Source organism: Solenopsis invicta, chromosome 14 (genome assembly GCF_016802725.1).
Source record: "Solenopsis invicta isolate M01_SB chromosome 14, UNIL_Sinv_3.0, whole genome shotgun sequence".
Taxonomy (NCBI): domain Eukaryota; kingdom Metazoa; phylum Arthropoda; class Insecta; order Hymenoptera; family Formicidae; genus Solenopsis; species Solenopsis invicta.
Genome location: NC_052677.1, coordinates 18095933 through 18117251, shown reverse-complemented (window position 1 = coordinate 18117251; position 21319 = coordinate 18095933). Strand labels below are relative to the sequence as shown.

Sequence of the window (21319 nt, the reverse complement as noted above, 5' to 3'; positions counted from 1 at the left end):
CAAATACAAAACATTCTTGTTCTTTTCTTTTGTGACTTCTTTATTAAAACACAACGATTACCAGTCTTGAAGAATAGGTACACATTTCTTTAACCTCGTATTTTGTCAATACGACGCAACTTGTAAACTCTCATCATTTCTTGAAAATTTACTTGAAGATATTTTCTACAAGTCAAGACTATAAAAAATCACAGTTCTCACTCATCTCAAATAACTTAATTATCACTCACGGTTAATATCAAAATTGAGAACTTTCGAATATGTATTATGATAGCTCTCTTTTTTCTTTCTTCTTTTTCCTTGCATTATACATACACGGGTAACATCGTAAGAGAAGAGAAGGAGTATAGTATGTGTGTCAAGGAGCAAATTATAAATTTCCGTATTAAGCAATGTATAATCATATAGTTGTTTCTTTAAATTAATACGTGCTGCGATTATAATATGAAACTGTATTTCTTTTTTCACTTTTTTTATATTGATTTTGTAATTCCATATATATTATTTCACTGTAATTGATCATGTTCACTATATGACAATCCTTAAAAAAAAAAAAAAACCAATTATCCTGCAAGTACTTTCTCAGACAACACAAAGTCCGAACGTAAAACATCTTTGAGATGTAAGTTTTTTTGCCGTCAATTTGCTCGCGAACTTGTAACAAGCTTTATCATATTTTTGGCAGCGGTTGCTGACATTATCAAATATCTATTACTGGCTGTATGAAATTGTTTACTTTTCTGCCATTATATAGAAAATAGTAGAAAAATGCTTTCAAAAAAAGTGATTAGTCAATTACTTTTCTTTTCTTTTAATAACTATTATTTTTAACAAAGAATATTTTCTTGATAATTGACTTAAAATATATTCGTCATGAGAATTTTAGAAAAACTTATTATCATATACTTAAAAAAAAAAGAGAATTTTTTTCGGAAAATATAAAATTGTATCGAAAAAAAAATCAGAATAAACAAATCGAATTTTTATTTTAATTTGATATTTTTGATATAAATATTACATAATTGCTAGGATTCAGAACATATTTTGAGCAAATTCAATGTTTATGAAAGATTTGCAAATATATGAATTTATAAAATATTTGAAATAAGTAATATTTACTTATTTCAAGTATATATTTTTTGTGGATATATAGTTTATTTTAAATAAACACTGCTTGTTTCATCTAAATGACGAGTGTATTTTAAGAAAAGAAGAAAACTAAAAATTGAGTAATCGCTTTTTTTAGAGAATATTTTTCTATATATACTCTGCTCAAATTTTGTTTCTGCTCAAGTTTTGATACATCTTTACTCACTGTAATTTTTAAAATTTTTAACATTATACACATTAATATTTTTATATAGAGAATTTCCTCTTACAATTTACTTTTAAAATTATGGGACAACATGGACATCAAAAAATTGTATTATAATTTTATTAAAATTTTAAAGTAAAAATCTGCAGTGTTTATGTTGTCTCATGATTATCGTGATATTAAGAGAAAATTCTTTATAGATATTTTTATTATCAGTATTAAGTCAGATCAACAGATCTTAAAATTTAATTATTTTTTTCTGTATTGTTATTGAATTTATAGTTCATTCGCTTATATTATCTACATGTAAGATTCATATAAACATAAATGTAAATAATCCATGTAGACATAATTTTGAAATACGGCATAATACCAGGGATATGTTCAGAAACATCATTCGTGTCTCCATATATTATTTCATCCTTGTTCATCAAATATTAAACAAGGATAAAATGATACAGGGCAGAACTCGAATGATATTCGAACGCAGCCTAGTCTTACCTCTCAATCTTGGATTTGTGTTGTCCGGATTTGTTTATACTTGTTTATAAATAAAGTATCTCGTTAGTTGCTTTAAATAACGAAATAATAGAAAATAAGAAGTAACATCTAAATTTTGGTTTAGACTGTATGAAAATAATTCGTTTGAGAGACTATTCACCTGCGTTACAACATAATAGTAAACAATTATATATCACAAAGTACGCATAGCGCAATAGCAACAAAACATAACAATTTCCGTAATTCCAAATCCATTTTCGTGATCGCGGCAATTGCTTCACTGTCGTTAAGACTGTCGTTATTTTCTTTCATCAAAAAATCGCGAAACAAATGTAAGATATCACAAGATAAAAACTTCGAAATTCCAAGTCATTAATTCTCGCGTTTCGTCCTCCACGTTTCAGTCGATGATGGCGTCCATATTGTGCTGAGCGAACGGAATGGATCGAATCCCGATCTTTCCTGGAACGATAATAGAAAATAATTACGTGAAAAAGATTTCTTTTTATATTTATTGCGCGACACACGTACTTGTGTGTCCGTCTCGGACTGCAATGTTTGTGATATAGGAGGTGCGGCCGCACCCCAAGGTGCCGCAGCCCATACTCCTCCTGTATTAATTCCCCATGCGCCACTACGTTCTTCTCCAACCGCTGCTCTCGTGTGTAATGGTTCCCAATTGGTATCAATCGTCCAATTATCTGTAAGTATATGTTATAATTGCACATGTGACTTCTCATTCATGTATCTTTTTAATATAGAAGTTTTTGGCATTTTTAAAATAATAATGGACAAAATTTAAGCATGTCAAAATATTAATTGATAATTTGATATTTTAAACTTTATTTAATTTCAAAATATTCTTTAAATTTTATTCCTCTTTATGAGTAGTGTTTAAAAATTCTTATATTTTGTTTGGGATTAAATCTCTTCCATAATATTCTGTGCTGCTTTAGAAAGATATTTATTTAAAAAAAAGGTTAACTTTTTTTAAATTCCTAAATATCTGTATATTAATTATAAATATTTTCAAAATTTGATATTTCGAGTTCTTATGTGAAAAGACTAGAGATCCTTAAATGTATCATTTATATTATAATTTAGATAATTAGATAATAAATAATAAGAGAAGTCCTAAAAGAAATATCTTTCTAAATAGGCTAATATACCTTTTAAGTCAGACAAAACAGGTTTTTCCGACGTTTTTGGCGACTCCAGTTGAAATCCGTTTGTATTATCCGATAATAAAATCATAGGACTAGGGTCTTCCCATAATTGGCACCGCGTATCTTCTTCAGGATTCTCCAATTCTACTAAAGGTTCGTCAGTTTCTGGAAGATCGTCGTACGGCACCAGCTCGCATTCAAACTGCTGATATAATTTGACAATTGAATCTTTTCACATGATATTCAAAGAGATGAAGTTAATTTAAATTGCAAAACTTACTGGATGTTCTGTGAAAGTATTAATGAAATAACTGTTCGAATGTTGCAAATCGGACTGCAAAATCAAAGGCTCTTGATCGAAGGATTTGTTCTTGTTCACGGTCGTATTGCAAAGAGGGGCTGGATTTGACATTAAATTATATTCCTTTGGCGTTTGTGACTCTTGCGTCGATTGTGGCTTAACATATTGAACGTCTTTGACATCAGCATTAAATGTGGCGGATAAATTCGATGTACTCGTTTGACTCTTGTGATTCACATGATTTAAATTAGAGAACAGAGAGACAATCTCTGGATTTCGCGCCACTACATCACTGAACTTAGCTCTGTTTTCGCCCCAACAGGAGGGCGGAGGTGGCAATATGGTGGGCATTGTTCCAATAATGCGCGTTACATCATCTTTTTGACTTATATTTCCGTTTGCAGGAGGGGCTGCAATAATAAGTAAAAATGAATATTTTTATATAGTAAGATATGTATATTTTTACGTTATTAATTTATTATATTATTACGTTATTATGTCATTAACTCTCATCGTGTAAAGAGCAGTCATTTTTGTCCAGGCAATTTTTTAAATTATGAATATTTTGATTTATATATTTGCAAAAATAAAATATTTAAACAAATAGATTTGTTAAATAATGTATAAATCCTCCATTTATTCTTCATTTAGAATAGTTAAGCTACATTTTTTAATATTTTCTGAATCACTTAAAAAAACCATGTTAGACATTAATAATCCCCTTTTACATTTAATGGATGCCAAAAAACATGTAACACGATGAGGGTTAAAAAAGTATTCTGTAACTTTCTCTCTCTAATGCATTTCAATTACGTTATACATACGTAACATACATTTAACATGTATCTTGTCAGCTACGCGACGCTTCTGCATCGTCTTCTCCTTTCGCGGTGTATTCTTATTTTGACGTGATAACTTAAAAGATGATTCGACGGTACGTGAGGTATGAATATGCTTTGTGCTGGACCTAGTAGTGTTTGTTTTCCATCTATTTGGATTATTCTGCTTTTCTTTGTCGTACTCATCGTCATCACAGTCACCTTCATAGTTGTCCTTATAATCTATGCATGGCACAGGAGGAATAGACTGAGGTTTGCTTTTCTTAGATATCGGCTTTCTTTGTAGCTTCTCTTGCTTTCCGCACGGTTGATCAAAACTCTAAGAAAAGAAAAATTTTTTTTATAAATGGCTAGAAAAAAACTTGCATTTGTAATTAATAATTAATATTTTAAGGCTCCTGAGTACTCGCCGCGGCCATATTGAAGTCGTGACGTCAGAAGCGAGAAATTGCGTGAAATGACACGTAATTTTGTCCGACATGCCATTTGTAAATAAAGCCAATTTGGATAAAACAAACTAAGCAGATGACTTTAAAACACTTCTAAATATCGGTCACGACTATCCTTTTTCCGCCTAACAATCAGTAAATAGTTGTAAAAAGCATGTAAAGTGAAGCAATTGAAACAGGAAAACACATGGGCACATAATTTTGTCCGACGTGCCATTTCTAAATAATGCCAATTTGGATAAAACAGACTAATCAGATGGCTTTAAAACACTTCTAAATATCGGTCACGACTATCCTTTTTTCGCCTAGCAGTCAATAAATAGTCGTAAAAAGCACGTAAAGTGACGTCTATTCAGACAGGAAAACACACGGATAGCTATTAAAAGGAGTGAAAAATGTACTTTTATGTATAAAATTCAAAGAAACTTTACTCGCGGTCCATTTTTACGAATTTGGTAAATACGAGACAAGTCATGTTTTTACAATGAAACACATAATAACAAAATGACATGCACGATAACATTTCATCGTCATTCTGTCACGTTTCACGTGTATTAGTTCTAATTTTGTCCGCGACGAAATGTCGCTACCGTCAACGCGGAGTTCTCGGCTGAGGAGTCAGGAGCCTTAATTCTGGGACAAAAATTTCATTATGAACAAAATAATTTTAACTATTTTGGTAAATCAATATTTAATTTACATTTGTATTAAATTGTTTATATAATTGCTTTAGTAAGTAAAGTAGTAATGTAAACTATATAAAGAAAGAATGGAGTTTAACCCTAGCTCCTCACATTTATTTTTGGTTACCTTTCTCTCCACCTATGTATTTGTGAAACTCTGTAATTTTGACATGCTATATTTCTGAATAGAAAATTCGAGCATTTGCAACCAAAATTTTTTGTCGTTAATTAGAAAAAAAAATAAACCTAAGCTTACTATATGACGGGAAAAAAATTTTAATTTGAATAGGTGTAGTTGATTAAATATAGGAGTCGAGGATTAAGTTGGGCCTCTAAGTTGTCGACTTAATAATTGGTACTGTATAGCTAAAACATCTTTAATTCTGACAAAAAGTTCATTATAAACAAAATAATTTCATTAATTTTGTAAATCTGTCATATTCCATTTGCAGACATTAATATTTGTAGAATCATTTTAGTACTGATGTAAAATTAAAAAAAATAAAATAAAATACAATTGCAAAAATTATATAAAATTAAAATAAAATTGTAATTAATCTTTCAACATAATTAGGACTTACCTTACACGATGTCGATGTTTCATCGTGAGTCGAACTCTCTGTTGTAGTGGATGAAGTTTCCTCTTCTGAAAGTTGAATGGTTTTTTGAGTGCTCGCCGGTTCGAGCTTTTTCAGTGAAACATGATTAGTGTGGTTACTACTGTTGTTTCCATTGCTACTCGTCTGCTTATTGCGCTTGTCAGACTTATTAGTTCGATTGTTATTGATTATCACCGCGTCCATTTGAACTTCGTGATCATTTAACTTTGATTCTTCTTTAATATTCGACTGTGTTGATTGTATTGTTTTTCCTTTTCTGTTCGATGTCGGACTCGATTTTGTAACCGCATTGACAATATATTTCTTCTCTTGAATCAACTGAGCGTCCGTGAGCGTGTCATTTGTTACGCAATTGTCTGACTGAACCTCTTGAGCATTATTCTGTTTCTTATTATTCTTTTTCTTCGACATGCACGTGTTTGTTGCATTTGCGGCGTTAATATTATCTACATTAGATGTTTCCTCGCAGCGTTTGAAGGATAGCAGATCCTTGGACTCGGTATCCAATTTGAATCTACGTTCTTCCTCGGCGGACCAGTCTGGGATCTTCAATCCTTTTTGCACATCCTTATCCTTACACTTTTTCACGTTCATCAATGACCAGTCGGGAAATGCCTCGTCCTTCTTCATTGTCTTGCTTTTCTCATCGTTCGTCACAGTTTTCTCGTTTTTGTTACCGATGCAACTACCACCACCTCCCTGCGTCGTGTTGTGCGACAGCAGTCTCAGATCTAGTGGCGGTTGCACCGGATTCTCTTTTGAGTAATTAGCCAAACCTTCCCGTAATATTCGGTCCGCTTCGAGAAACGAAACCACAGCGACGCACAACATCAGCACCGATGAGAGGATGAGGGCAGCCTTTTGTACTGCGCCTTCCCACGGCGGTCTGGCGAGTACCGACGCGCATAAGTTCAATGAGTGTGCCGGCAGAGTCGCCAGCAAGTTAAGTATTACTACGCCGTTCTCGACGTTCTCACCAGCGTCCGGTCCCATGCTCGTCATCACCAACAACTTCCGTTCCACGCGAGACAGCGTGAAGTCCGGTGTGAATGCTATCTCGATTCTTTTCGTGGCATTCGGACTCAACTTGAAAGGCGAGCAATCGAGCACTTTGAAACCGTAGCCTTCACAGTGCCAGTCGTTGATGTAAAATCCGTAAATCTCGATCGGCAGCTCCCCCGTATTTCTGGCCGTAAAAGATCGCTTTACACTAAGAGTCGTGACAAGTTTGCTGCGATCTCCTGGGAAAGGGAAGCGGTATAAAGAAAATCTCTATCTTTCAATAATTAAAATAAAATTAAAATTACCGAGGAAATATCGCTCAGTTGTTACACAGAGTGTTTACTCAAATTTTATAAAAGAATTTCTTGAGAATTCCCAAAAAAAAAAAAATGTTTTAAAAGTTTTAAATCATTAAAACTTTTATATAATTTTTAAATGTGATTTTACTGTATTGATTTGATCTACTGATTGTACGGAAAATAAAAGTTTCATTAGTTCTTTATTCAGTGTATTATATTTTGACCAGAATTTTTTTCTTTGCGGACAAGCAACAAGAATTTTTTAATTCTGTCATTGTAGCAAATGAGCGATATACACGATACAAGAAAACATTGATTTAAAACATGTTTTACGGGTTTAACAAGACAATAAATTAAACATGTAAAAAAAGATGTATATCTTGCCTCTTTTTCCTAGAGTATAAGAAAACGAAGATGAAGAAACGTACATACGTTCACAATCTTTAAGATGCTTGTCCGTCAGTTCAAACAATAAAGGCGTAGTTGATCCCGGTTTGCGATGGCCAAATCTAAATTGTGCGCTCGCGCCTCGACCGCTCAAACGTAGAACTTCTAAAATAGTCATATTATTTCTGGAAAGCCAACAAAACATGTATCAATATATGAAGCACGTGCATTATATTCTGCCCCCCCCCCTTCGCATTACTTACCTAATATATAAAAAACCAGACGATGTCGAAGTGGAAAAGGGTGTATATGCTACGCGAACCGTTCTCGTTTCCAAAGGGTTTAAATAAAAAGAAAGTGATTGAGGCGCTATTGTTATGCCCCATTGTTTTTCAAACAATTCTCGCTCGTTCGCGCTCTCTTCTAGTTTGAATTCCTCTGGAATCGTGGATGAACATTGCGCGCACACAGGCTTAAATCTAGTATCAAATTTTTCGTTGTTAATTTTTTACCAAAATAAAAATTAATTTGTGAAATTATTATTTATAAAGTTCTTTAGTTTTTATACATAAGAAAAAAATTCAATAAAATTTTAAGAAATTTAATATTAATATGTATAAACGTTCCTGAATTTTTTTAAAATTTTGTGATCATAGTTTTCTTTAAACAACTTTATTCATATAAAATAGCATTGAAATCTATAGGAAAAAGATTCAAATAATTTAATTGCAAATAAAATATATAATTTTAAAAAACTATGTTTATAAGATCAGAGTTGAAAGAATAAAATGTTCACGAATTATACAATTCTTTTTAAATATAACATCATGTTAATATGGCATCGCTTGTTATTACATTTAAATCATTACTATAAACAATTTCCATTTTTTTCAATTTTTTTCACATCAATATTTATCAATATTGCAAAGAAATTTTTTAAATAACAAATTATAGTTTTTTTTAATGCTTAAATTTTGAACACAAAAACTTTTGGCATTTGCATCTTTAAAATATTAAATAAAGCTGGAGAACTTCCTTAATCAAATTGAAATCAATTACGTACTTCATTGGCAAGGAGTGGTAAAGACGTGCCCCTTGAGGATAACTCCAATCCATAACCAGCTGAACTATCAACAGACTCGCACTCGGATTGTACAGCTTAATTGCTCGATATGACGTGTTTCCGACCTGAGTCAGTGGAAACATTAGGATACTCTTGTTTTTTATGCTATTGGAACTGGCCAATAAGCTTGGCCAGTACGGCTTGATGTTCACGTAAAATTTATGACCGCGCACTTCGGTCGTATCCAAGCGCATCGTGATATTTTCCCATGAACCATCCGCAGTGGAATTGATAAAGCGAACGTGTCGCATGTTCAGAAAGTTCAAGTCAGAGTCGCGAGTATGCGAGGGAAGGCTCATCGTGTTCAACCACTGATTACCCGCTATAAATAAAAAGCAACTACATAACTAAACTGACATATAATACTGACTAATATAATTAAAGTATTTCCTACAAAAATTAAATAAGTCTATTTCTTATTTAAATATGGATCATGGCGCCAAATCATTCTCTGCTAGCAGCGTTACATTATGAACAATTTTGTTCCAGTAAAAGAAACAGAAAATAAATAAAATATAAAATTTCCACAAGAATTAAATAAGTAAAAAATGAAAATACAATGCATTTCAAATCTGTAAATAGCGAAATACAGATATATGAAATGTATTGCTTACTGTTAGTGTCCAGTGATAAACCTAGATAACATTGCTGTTTGCAAGTCATTGAAGGGTCGATTTGTATCGAGCCGACATTATTCTCGCCCTTGGATATGACAGGCATTGTAGCTTCCTCCAATGGGATATACTTTATCCTATCATCCTTATTTATGGGTGCAATGTGTGTTACTTCCATTGGTCTTGAGAATGTAGAGTGCACTTTCACTTGTTGCATACAGATCGATCCCTGTTTGACATTGAAAAATCATGTAAAGTTACGTGGAAGTATCTCATTAAAAAAAGCATTAGTTTCAAAAAGATAGATTACAACTCACAGGGAAACAATCAGTAAAAATGAGCTTCTTCAAGGAAATTTTGCCATGTGCAACTCGCATATACACTGGCAAGGTAAATCGCTCGTAGGTCGTTCGCACAAAAACGTCGCCAACAATCGTGTCTTCTTCGACCATGGGAGTCTTCACTTTAATCTTAAAGATCGCCAGAAACTCCGGTTTTATATATTGCTGAAGTAAAAATTTATATATAAATATATTTAGAAAATTTATATAGAAAATTATATTTAGAAAATATATTTAGAAAATTTATATAGAAAATTATAGCAATGTAAATAAATACATAGGGTAAATGAGATCTAATTATTGACTACCACATATATTGAAAATCTGATTTTATATGCTTTTTCCATTAAAAGCTTGAGATTTTACTTTTATTGAAATGTGATAAACCCTTATAACAATAAACAGTCCTTAAAAATTCCAATTCCAACCCCAATTTATTGCGCGATACTCACATTTCCAGAATGACTGCATACAGTTATATTTCGAAATTCCTTATCCAACAAGTCTGCAGGACCGTTTTGACAACCCATCAATTCCAAGACCGCACCAGGCATATTCACACCCCAGCTGTGTAGTTCCACATTGACGGGATTCTGATTCTCCAGCGCAAAAATCGCCTCGTTTTCGGTACCGCTTCCCACAGTACCGAAATTCATTGTTCCCATGTCATCCTGCTTCTCGCCCGGCATAACTTTTCTTAGTTTGCCGTCATAACTCAACACTGGAACTTCAGTCACCGATACATTTGAATGTATTAATATCGACGACTCCATTTTCACATTATCACTCTTTCTTTCTTTGGCAAGTTGTAAAGAAAATATATTGACCTTTTGTTCAGGTTTTATTACTCTAGGAGTAAAATCTTTTATCTGGAAGAAATCGCACAAATTATTTCGTCTCAGAAGAAAATTGAGAAAAAAAATATAAATTGAGAACTAAAAAGATTATATTCAATGTTCGTTAAAAAAAAGTAATGATTCTTACCGTAAAAAGCGATTTCGCGTTCGAACACATCGTGACATTCGTAATAGCTAACGGTAATTTAAATTTATTCACCACGCTAAAGTTCCGGGCCTGATTGGATTGTGGAGAGCAATAGTGCGTAATCGATGTGTTTACTTCTAATCCACCCTGCAACACTTGGGCTACCCAGGGAATCGCTAATTTCTGACTAGAACCACCTGGACCTATTGCTTTTATTATCAATTTGCCTTTAAAATGTTGCAAGTCCAAACCGATTTTCCCTGAGAAAATTAATATGGAATTATTTTAAATAGTAGCGGCATATAATCGTGAGATATTTTTCTATACTAGACAATGTTGCATCTTACAATCGTAAATCAGCATTCCAATGGCGATTGGTATATCTGTCTCTCCTGGAATTATTGCTGGCTCAAAATGCAGTTTTAATGCTTTTGATACAGGTGTATTTATAATATTCTACAAAAATCATTTCGTTTGCTTAATATTATCTTGAAATTAACCTCGAGTCTCTTTTCTATGTCGAGGTTCTATACACGATAATATTTCGACAATTTTTTGTTGACACAACTTACCACAACTTTAATTGCTTTCTTTGCTGAATTTTTTAAAGCAATAGGATGACGAATAGGCGGCTGCAACGAACCGCCCATACCTAAATTAATTATTCCAGAACTTCCACCCCAATGAAGACCAGCTCCACTTTTGACTTCTACCTCAACTGCTACCACGAGAACCTCAGCAGTATTATTCACTTTAAATCTGCAACATACATTAATTGAATATATTTAAATATAGAATGTTTACTCAAATTTTATAAAAAAATTCCCTGAGATTTCCCAGGAATTTTGTTCAAAATTCCAAACAAAATTAGAAGCTTTTTTAAACCAATTTTAAAATATTTTTATTTTATTATATCTTTGATATTTCTTAACCATGCAATCACAAAGAAAAGTCACTTAAGTTTTGTTGAAAAATATACGTAATATTTCATATAAATAGTCTATATTTTATGTACTCACCTAATATATGCTGTATGATTCTTTTCTGCGTAAGCATTAAAAGTTAGTCTGATGATAGGCTTCGTTTGATAAGGTAAAATTTCCCACAATTCACGAGTGCCTTCTGGCTCGCCTGATGGTAATTCTAATTGAAAATCTCCGCCACTACTATATACTTCCATCACCTTGATTTTCGGACAGCAACAGATAAAGAAAAATTATATAATTATTATAATTACAACTTATATTTGAAATTATGTAGTGAATATTTGTACGCACTTGTAAAGCTTCTGGATGTGGATTGTGCATGTATATAAGAGGTGTAAAAGACGCATTTAATGGTAACTTGATATCAACTACAGGTCTGAGTCTATAAGGACTACTGACACTTATTCCTTTGACCTGTAAATTACAATGTCATTATAGGTGTATGTATATATTTGGTATCAATACTATAAAATCTAGCTTGTAGAAGTTGTAACCGTTAATTTATGTCGAAACCGGTAACAGGATGTTTACTCAAATTTTCTAAAAGAATTCCCTTCCAAATTTTCCAGAAACTTTATTTAAAAGTACGATTAGAGAGAATTCTTTAATGAAACACTAAAATAAATTTATTGTATTATATCTATTTAATAGATATCTTTTAATCATATAATCATAAAGATACTTAAATTTGAAATATTAAATTTAAGAGAAAAGAATAAAGTGAAATATGAACTAAAATATAGTACATAACGATCTGTTCGCAATATATGGATCTAGTTCACTGGAAGAACAGAATTCAGAAGATGATTAAATATCAAAGATTACGATGCATTGTCATTAATTTTTTCATTAAAAAAAAAAAAAACTCGTAAGTTAAATAAAAATGTATGTGAAAGTGCATGCTATATTTATTACTAAAATCGATTGTGTATATCAAGAAAAAAAAAGAAATTTTGTTAAAAAAAGAAAAAAAACACAAAAAATTTTTTTTAATTTCAAAATTTGTCGAGTACTAATAAAATCTTATTAAAATCTTATAAAAATCTTCATAATCAGAAATTTCTCTGATTTTACTTAATAATAAAGGCTTTGGATAAAATTTAATTGAAGTCTCAATGCTTTTGTTAAGTAAGTCATTATGAAAGAAAGCAATCAAATCCTAGTATTAAACTTTTCAATACAAGTTAACAGTTATGGTCTTCACAAATCAGACTTAAAAAACCTTTCACTTTGTTTTACACGCAAAAACAGAATTATTTTTACAAATTTTTGGTAAAAATTATGCACTAGATTAATTTTAAATTTTATTTCTGTATCTTTAACAATGTGTCTTCTATATATCTTCAACAAAAAAAATAATTATGTATAATTATAAATTTTTAATGTGTTTTTCTCAAAATTATATTATCAAAATCTGTGTGCACAATATTTCAAAAATTATTTGACACATTAAATTATACTTTAACATTTATTTTTAATATACGTCTATCTAAGGAACAATCTTTAAAAATTTTTTTAAATAAATGTTTCTTCCCGTGATAACTAAAAACTGATTTCTTGTGAAGATATATAATGTTAACTTTAAACTTTATCCATTCTATCAATTTACAATATTTTCATAAAAAAATCTAACATCTATTATCCATACTATTAATACAATTCAAAATTTTTGTTTCTGATCATCTTGAGTTACAGTATTGTGTACAAAATTTTTTTGAAAGTTCTCTTTCATTATCTTATATCTTTTAAATAAATTAACATTTTTACCAATTTTTATTTTACACATTGTTGAAAATGTTTCTGTATTAAGGTGAAGTTAATCTCAAGTGACAACTGTGCGAGTAATTTTTTAATGATTTTTAACTTTTTATTCGATTTTCTTGTAAAATGTATCATTGCACTTGTTCTTTTTACGCGTATTTCAATTCTAAAAAGTTTTTTTTGATCCTGTAAAACCAATTCAAAGATTTCCAGTCATTGTAAAATGTCGATAATTTGTGCTACTTTAACATCCCTTTAATCGAGATAAACTTATTACCTGATACTTTAGTGTCCCATCTGAAGTATGTATAAAAAGGTGTGTATCAATATCACCTTCGTCTCGACCAAGAAATACAACATTAAATGTTGTGTTCCCCAGTGGTGGAATAACCTGATAAAAAAAATTAATAATAAATAATTAAATATTCACAATTTCTTTTAAAGATTATATGTATACATATATATATATATATATATATATATATATATATAAAATAATAAATAATACGTGGATAAATTAAAAATTTTTCAACCTAACCAATAAAGCATAAATTTTTGGAGAAAAATAAAATTTAATTTTCAAAATTATCTTATTTTAACTCGATGCACTTATTCCAATGTTTTTCTAAATCTTTCATATTATCGGTAAAAAAAACTTTTGTCTAAACTAAAGAAATAGTTCACAATATTTTGCACTTCAGAATTCGATGAAAATTTCTTCCCATCAAGCTATTTTTTTTTCAAATTCGGGAACAAGAACAATAAGATATAATTTTTAAAAAATTATAAGATACATTTTTAAAACGTCCAATTAAATCCAAAAAAGAAAAACAATGGAGCATCTCTACAAGTACATTGTTCTGAATTATTCTAGAATTATTGCTCAATAATATTTCAAGACCAAAGCACTTCAAATATTATGTATAACAGTGTGCAATTTTAAAGAACTATAAAATATATAAAAATCACAAACAAAATATATTATTAAGCAATAAAATCTATTATGACCGTTTACTATCTAGATTTTAATTGTGTTACATAAAATAAATTGGATATTTAAAGATCATAAATTAGTCAACTCTATAAAGCATTATAAGCATTAAATATAATCTGTCCAATATCTGTGTTTTAACTTATTTATTTCTTACTCTGAAATTACTACACTATTCAATAACTTACTTTGTTTTGAAAAAACGATGAATGGAAATGACGTGTGTTTCCTGATATTGATGAAAGATGTACAGTTTTATTGTGATCCTTGTTAAACATGATCACAGTCTCTTGGTGAGGACTACCAAGTTGTCTAAAAGATTATACTGTTATAATTTAACCTTTACAATCTACTGAATTGTGACAGCACGTTAAATGATACCTTTCTTTGAAGTCCAAGATACTTGGCTCAAAAGAAATGTGAGAGAATAAATTTTCCATTTTATCTTCGTCCGATGTAGCATCCCTAATAAAAATAAAACAATGTCGTTTAAAAATTATATTATATTAGTACATTTGTTTAATTTAAATGAATACTTTTGGTAGTGAAAATTGAAAATAGGAAAGGTACGAGAAAAATTAGTTTCAAGAAAATCAGTTTGATACACTGTTAGTAAAGCGATATTTAGAATTCCAGCTTTTCTTATTAAAATGACATGATGAAATGATTATTCGGTAGATGACTTTCATGATGCATTTGCTCCAATATATAGATTTTTTTTATTTAACAGCACAAAACAAATTATATAATAATAATAATTCTATATAATAATAATTTATATTATAAAGAATCTAAACTAAATGTAATAGAACTTACTTCATTTTTTCAATTGTATTAGAGTTTTAACAAAATATACATATTAATTTAATCAATATTAATTACAAAATAAAATAAATTAAGTGGGTCTTATTCAGCTAAAATATCTAATGTTTAACGCTCTTAACCTTTTTAATAGATGTACTTTTATACAATGTATATTTCAACAAAAAATTTATCTTAAATTTATCAGGCAGCTAAATACAAAATGACCATTAAGTTGTTGAAACTAAATAGCTGCCACTTTATAAACAACAGAATGAAATAAATTAAATACCATTTTGTAGAGAAAGACCATCGTTTTATTGCAACATAATACAAAACAAAATATATGTCTATAAATTTATTAAGATAAATAAAAAAGAAAAATTGGCTATAGGTGTGATTTAGTGATGTTTTCGAAATAATGACCGTCTGAATTTATACAATAATCAATGTGTTTCCAAAAACTATTGAATACACATACTAACATGGATAAAAAAAATGGCCTAAATACATTTTCGAACAGGTAGTTTCAAATCTTTTAATGTTTGTATTGTTCTATATATATAACATATATATAATGATGTATATACTGTACATATATATATAACGTATATATAATAATCTTCTATATATTCTCAAAGAAAACAATCACAAGAATTTAAATCTGATGAGTAGAGTGGCCATTCGAGATCTCCATTGACGAGTGTAGAATATTTCAAACCAATTATTCTATTATATACATTTCATAAATCATTTCGAATACCTCTAAAGTTCGGTATGGAGTCGCTCCATCTTGCATAAAATAAAAATTTACTAAGTCTCTTTTTTTGTATGTGAAATGAATTTTGTCTCTAACGGCTGTTTATAATTTTCCCCTGATTCTTTCTTTAAAAAATTCCAGATAAATTTTTTTATATAGAACTGTCCGTACTGAATTTTTTTGAGGGTGAAGCGGTAATGGATAAGTATAAATTTTCTTTTTCCAAGAATCGATAATTTTGCTCATTCACATACAATCACCAAACAATGTGCTTTGTCTGTAAAAATAATTTGTTTTTTGTTAAAATCTCCGTTTTCAAATATTTCGGTCACTGTGTTACAAAATTGTATTCGCTTCTCTATAGCTGTTGGATTTAACAATTGATACATTATTATTTTGTATGAGTGTAGCTTTATAACATTTTTTACAATTTTCCGTAAACTTTACTTTTTTTAATCCACGAACTTAAACAGCTTTCCGAATAGAAAAATTTTGCTTCAAAATATTTTTCGATGTCAATAATTTTTTCTATCGTTACGCCAAACAAAGGTCCAGATATAATAAATCATGTCTTTGGTCAAATAATGTACTATATGTGACAAAATTATCAATCCTGTACAAAGATATCAAGAAATTAAGAATATCTGGGACAATTAACACAATGCGACATGGTAGAAATATAATTTCCACGTGCCGTTACATAAAACAGTAAAAATCTAATCTTTTCAATGTGTTCTCACTTGCAACTCGTTTCGATTCATAATTTGTACGGAATTTGCGATATGTATTTGCGTAAATCTTTCCTCTTCCATAAAAGCACTCAATGAGATATATCTTCTCTTCGATGGTAAAATCATTCATGTTTCTTTTCGTAAATTGCTTTCTATAACGGCTAAAATAAAACTGACGAATATACGATTATATACCTATATTAACCTTCGTTATACGGAAGTTATAAATATTTACTTTCAGCAAACTTCCTAATGGTCACCTTGTATATTTTCATTTCTTTTTTTAGAATATGTGATAAATATTAAAGTTTGAATTATGTTATCTGCGGTTTGCTAACGGTTTTTGCAAATCACCTAGGCTCAGCGAATCTTGTTATGATTCATAAATCAAGCAAGAGTATAACAAGATAATGGTCGCAGATAAAACATGTAATTAGATACAGGCAAAGTATACGACTGCAAAATTTCATCCTACAATGATAATGCGGCAAAGCTTGCAAGGTTTTTCACAATACATACGCAGGATACCCTGTGCAACTCTACAAGATGGGTATCAAAGAGAGAGATTATAATAAATACCTTTCCTACTTCCACTCACCGTGATCTTAATGAGTATTATGCTTACCCAGCCCCGTGTACTGTATTAGCAAATTCCTATAAATAAAAACAGAAATATATCTTTGCCGTATATGTCATGCTGTTTTAATCCTGGAGTTCTACTGTGGGTGAATTTTCGTCCAAATCTTTTTCAAGTTTAGCAAGTTTTTGTTACCAAAATCTTGATAGCTTAAAATAGCATTTAATTGATCTATATTAAAAGAGTATTAGTTCAGTTATTCTGACAATCTATAAAGTAGAAAAAAGGATATAAAAAATTCATAATTATATGAATAAACGTTCACCCAGAGTAGTGTTAATATAAAAAAAATATAAGCAGTCTAAAGTTAATAAAGAACAATTATTCGACAGGTATTAGATTTAAAGTTGTTCTCCATAGAATGTAGATAAATAAATGCAAAAATCTTTATTAATACAAACAGCTTTGCATTAAATATTCTTTTTGTGAATAGTTAACATTCTTTAATATAGACTTAGTTAATGTAATTGTGTAACTCATAGCGTACAACAAAATTACTAACCTTATGCATAGATATTGGCATATTATCCAAAAGATATTGAACGTCGTTGTCATCCTGAACAAAGGCTGTAAAATACCAAAATACATCTTTATACAATTCAAATATATCACATTCTTCCTTCAAAAGTGACATAATTCAAAAAGAGAAAAATTTTTTTTTAACTTGACAAAAAATTATTATAGAATTATTGATTATAGAATAATACACAGAGTTGTGTTGAACATTTCAAAATTATATACATGTTTACATGGATTATTTACGTATTATTTACGTTATGTTTATACGAATCTTTATCACATGAATAACACAAGCAATCTATTTTATATTATGTTATTTAATATAAATATATGATAAATTAGAAATTGGATAACATAATAAATTAAATTGAATTATAAGATCGTTAACCGAGGGCATCAGGACAATTTGAAGACTCCAACAAATTTTCAATTTTGAATTATTCGTTACACAAAAGTGACTGGTTCCCCTTCCCAAAAAAGTTTTTGATAGTAAGAACTTATTATACTGAAGATAAATAAATTCTATTAATTCTAGTAATAACTTATCAAATAACGTCGCATTTTGTCAATCGTATTTCGTATAGCAACAGGCGAAAGTTGAGCAGGGGTTGCCAGATCCTACAAAGTTGTATCTTTCGCAAGTAAATAAAATTATGTTTTCTGCTATTTTTTAGTCTTAATTTTGTTGCTAATGCCAAAGGCTACGAGAATCATAATTCAAAAAAATACTTAAAAAAAAAATACTTTATTATAGTGGTTTGAAAAAATCTTGAAATCAGTTACAAGAATATGAAATAAAAAATTTCTATTTAAGGTTCCTGACTAGTTGGCCAAGAACTCCACGTTGATAGTATAATTCGTGAACATTTCATACTCTTACATAAAAATGATACCGTGTAAATTAATTTTGTTAAATTCGTGTATTTTGTTTCCAATTACCAAAATAAGTTTATTCAAATTTTATAAAAGAATTCCTTAAAAATTCCCAAATTTTCTAGAAATTTTATTCAAAATTCCAGCAAAATAAAAATAAATTTAAAGGTAAGTCGCCAATAATGACATAGCCTTCCTCCCCTTTTCTTTTAGAAACTAAAGATTGCATTCTAGTAATATTCATAAAAACATGATCTGCTTAAATAATTCAAAAAATAAAAAGCCATATATATATATTCATACATTCATAGATTTTTTCTACATATAGAAAATCTGCTAAAAGCAAATTGTTAAAAAAAGAATAAAATTTATATAATTTTCTCTTGCAAATTGTATAATAAACAATAGTGTATATTATTTAGATCATTTAACATGTTTATAGCTCCCTAAACAATTTTGTCCATATTTTTTTCATAGTGTGTAATGCTTGAAACATAAAATCGTCTGTGTAAACTCTCCACTTGCTACACCTCTCTTCTCCATCAGAATAGATAACAACCATGAAATCTTCAACTACAAAACAAATGTATTATGAATTTTTTTACATTATCTTTAATAGCTTAAGATAAAAAAAATAGCAACAGCTTCATTAATAAGTTGCCAACAAAACATAACAATGAGAGGATTCAATCCTGTTCATTTAATTTTATAAACTTTGTTTAATGCATAAACATATATTTTATTACAGTTTATTAATTTATTTTATAATTCTCATTCCTTCCCTACTGAGCTGTGTCTGAATTGTCATTACTGCCTGTCATTGCTGCTTAGCAATGCTAATTTTAAGATTCAATTTCTCAGATGTTCTTTTTGGATTACGTTGTGAAAACTAATTATTACAAAATATAAAATAGTACTTATAAAAATATGTTTTTAGCTATACTATCTAATAGAAAACATTTTCTAGTTTGTTTCCATACTTTTAAAGTTGAATTTATAGCTCTTAAAACATTACCCGAAAATAAAGTAGTATATCAGTAACTTTCCATTATTTTTTGATACAAATTTATTTTATTATACTTTCTAATGTTTTGCAACTATGCAAAACAAAAAAAGCCAATTGAGTTTTGAATATTAAATGTGAATTATAATAGCACTAAAAAAATAATACAAACTAAATATGATTACAGATCTGTACGCAACACAGATGTAGCTCGAAAGTACAGAATTCAAAAGCTAATTAAACAAACAGCGTAATGATGACAACAATGTATTGTCTATTCTATTTTAATAAAAGCTTTTGAATGACAGATAATGTACATGGATGTATATGTCATATTTATTGTTAATCAATTTTGCATAAAAAAAAAATAATCAAAGAAAAATTTTGTCAGAAGAAAAATGGAATTTAAATTTGAAAGAAAAATTCCCCAAATTTTTTTTCCTTAAAGTATCAATAAAGCCTATGTAAATCCATGATTCTTAAAAACAAAAGATAAAATCCTTGAAAGTTTCAAAATTTCTCAATCTTTCCCAGAAGTAAATACCATGATTTATCATCCACAACTAATGTTTGACATTGATGTGTATCATTTTTTATTTAAAATTTATCTGCCATTGCGACAAACGTTATCAAATTCTCGTGATAGATGAAACGAAAGCTCGTCGTACGTCGCGTTGTCGCGCGCAACAACATAAACACGGCGATCATGACGAGCGGCGGCGCAGAGGTTATATCGCTTCTTTCTCATTATCGCGACAATTTCTTTAGGAAATTCGAAAAACGGGAAGTGGAAACTGCACTAATAAAAAGGTAAAGAGAGCGAGAGAGAAAGAGAGGCACGACTCGTGCCGTGATGTTTGGTGCACAAAAGCTCGTGACCTTCGTCATCGCGTTCTCGCGTGATGGGTATATCGCTGACGATATCGCGCGGGGTCGTAAAAGCTCTTTAAGCTATAGGATATGGTGGTGGTCTTTATCGCGCACCTCGCGGTGAGTTCCGCGTGCGCTCGCGCGTGAAAACGTACAACGCCGTAGATTGTTATTGTTAGATGCAAATCGCTTTGCGGCTGCATCGAAATAGTCACGCGGGAAAGAGATGAGAAGAGCAAAAGCAAGATCGTGCATGTGTGTGTTTATGAGTGTGTGTGAGAGAGAGAGAGAAACTCACCATTGTTGTGGCCGTGCAGCGACGGCCGGATCTGCGACGTCGCGTCTAATAGCGTCAACAGGAGCAGACAATAAAATACCTTTGACACGGGCATAATAACGCCGCGGCTAATGCTGTTGCACTGCTGTCGCGTCCGCTGTTGCTGCCGTTGCACGTTATTTCGTCTTTAGCGGACATGAGAGTCTGCCTTCGGCCATACTCCGGTACTATCGAAGCGCGCGATATCGATTCCGTGCTGTGGCGCGCCACAGACCACAGAGCGCCACAGAGCACGACGAGCGATACTGCCGCTCGATGGTGCCACCGGTCCGCCGCGATTATTCCAAAACCGATGACAAAAATTCTCGTGATATTTTCAAGAACTTTTCATATTAAACTTGCCAAGATTTAAAGAAGAATATTTTAAGCTTCTTTTAAAATTTTATAATAGAGATTTCGTGTGCAATGGGTTTTAACCTAACCTAA

At 30.4% G+C, this 21319-nt stretch overlaps 1 protein-coding gene across 5 annotated transcripts; it reads right to left on the bottom strand.

Annotated features, from left to right (window-relative positions):
* Positions 1-27: 27 nt before the first annotated feature.
* LOC105207739 (transmembrane protein 131) lies at positions 28-21117 on the bottom strand. Of its 5 annotated transcripts, none has more exons than XM_026133973.2 (23): positions 20855-21117; positions 17794-17858; positions 17280-17308; positions 14744-14827; positions 14551-14674; positions 13649-13762; positions 11902-12024; positions 11644-11807; positions 11197-11383; positions 10972-11080; positions 10625-10884; positions 10093-10509; positions 9617-9805; positions 9300-9528; positions 8626-9007; positions 7826-8041; positions 7560-7747; positions 5836-7115; positions 4117-4441; positions 3263-3693; positions 2986-3187; positions 2348-2517; positions 28-2278 (listed from the first exon to the last, which is right to left on the bottom strand). In XM_026133973.2, the coding sequence occupies exons 1-23, from the start codon at positions 20946-20948 to the stop codon at positions 2189-2191; spliced, it is 5472 nt and encodes a 1823-aa protein (XP_025989758.2). In that variant the 5' UTR covers positions 20949-21117; the 3' UTR covers positions 28-2188. The 5 variants fall into 5 exon arrangements, with proteins under 5 accessions (XP_025989758.2, XP_025989759.2, XP_025989761.2 ...); XM_026133974.2 differs by having other exon boundaries at positions 2986-3184; XM_026133976.2 differs by having other exon boundaries at positions 2986-3184; positions 7608-7747.
* Between the last annotated feature and the right edge of the window lie 202 nt (positions 21118-21319).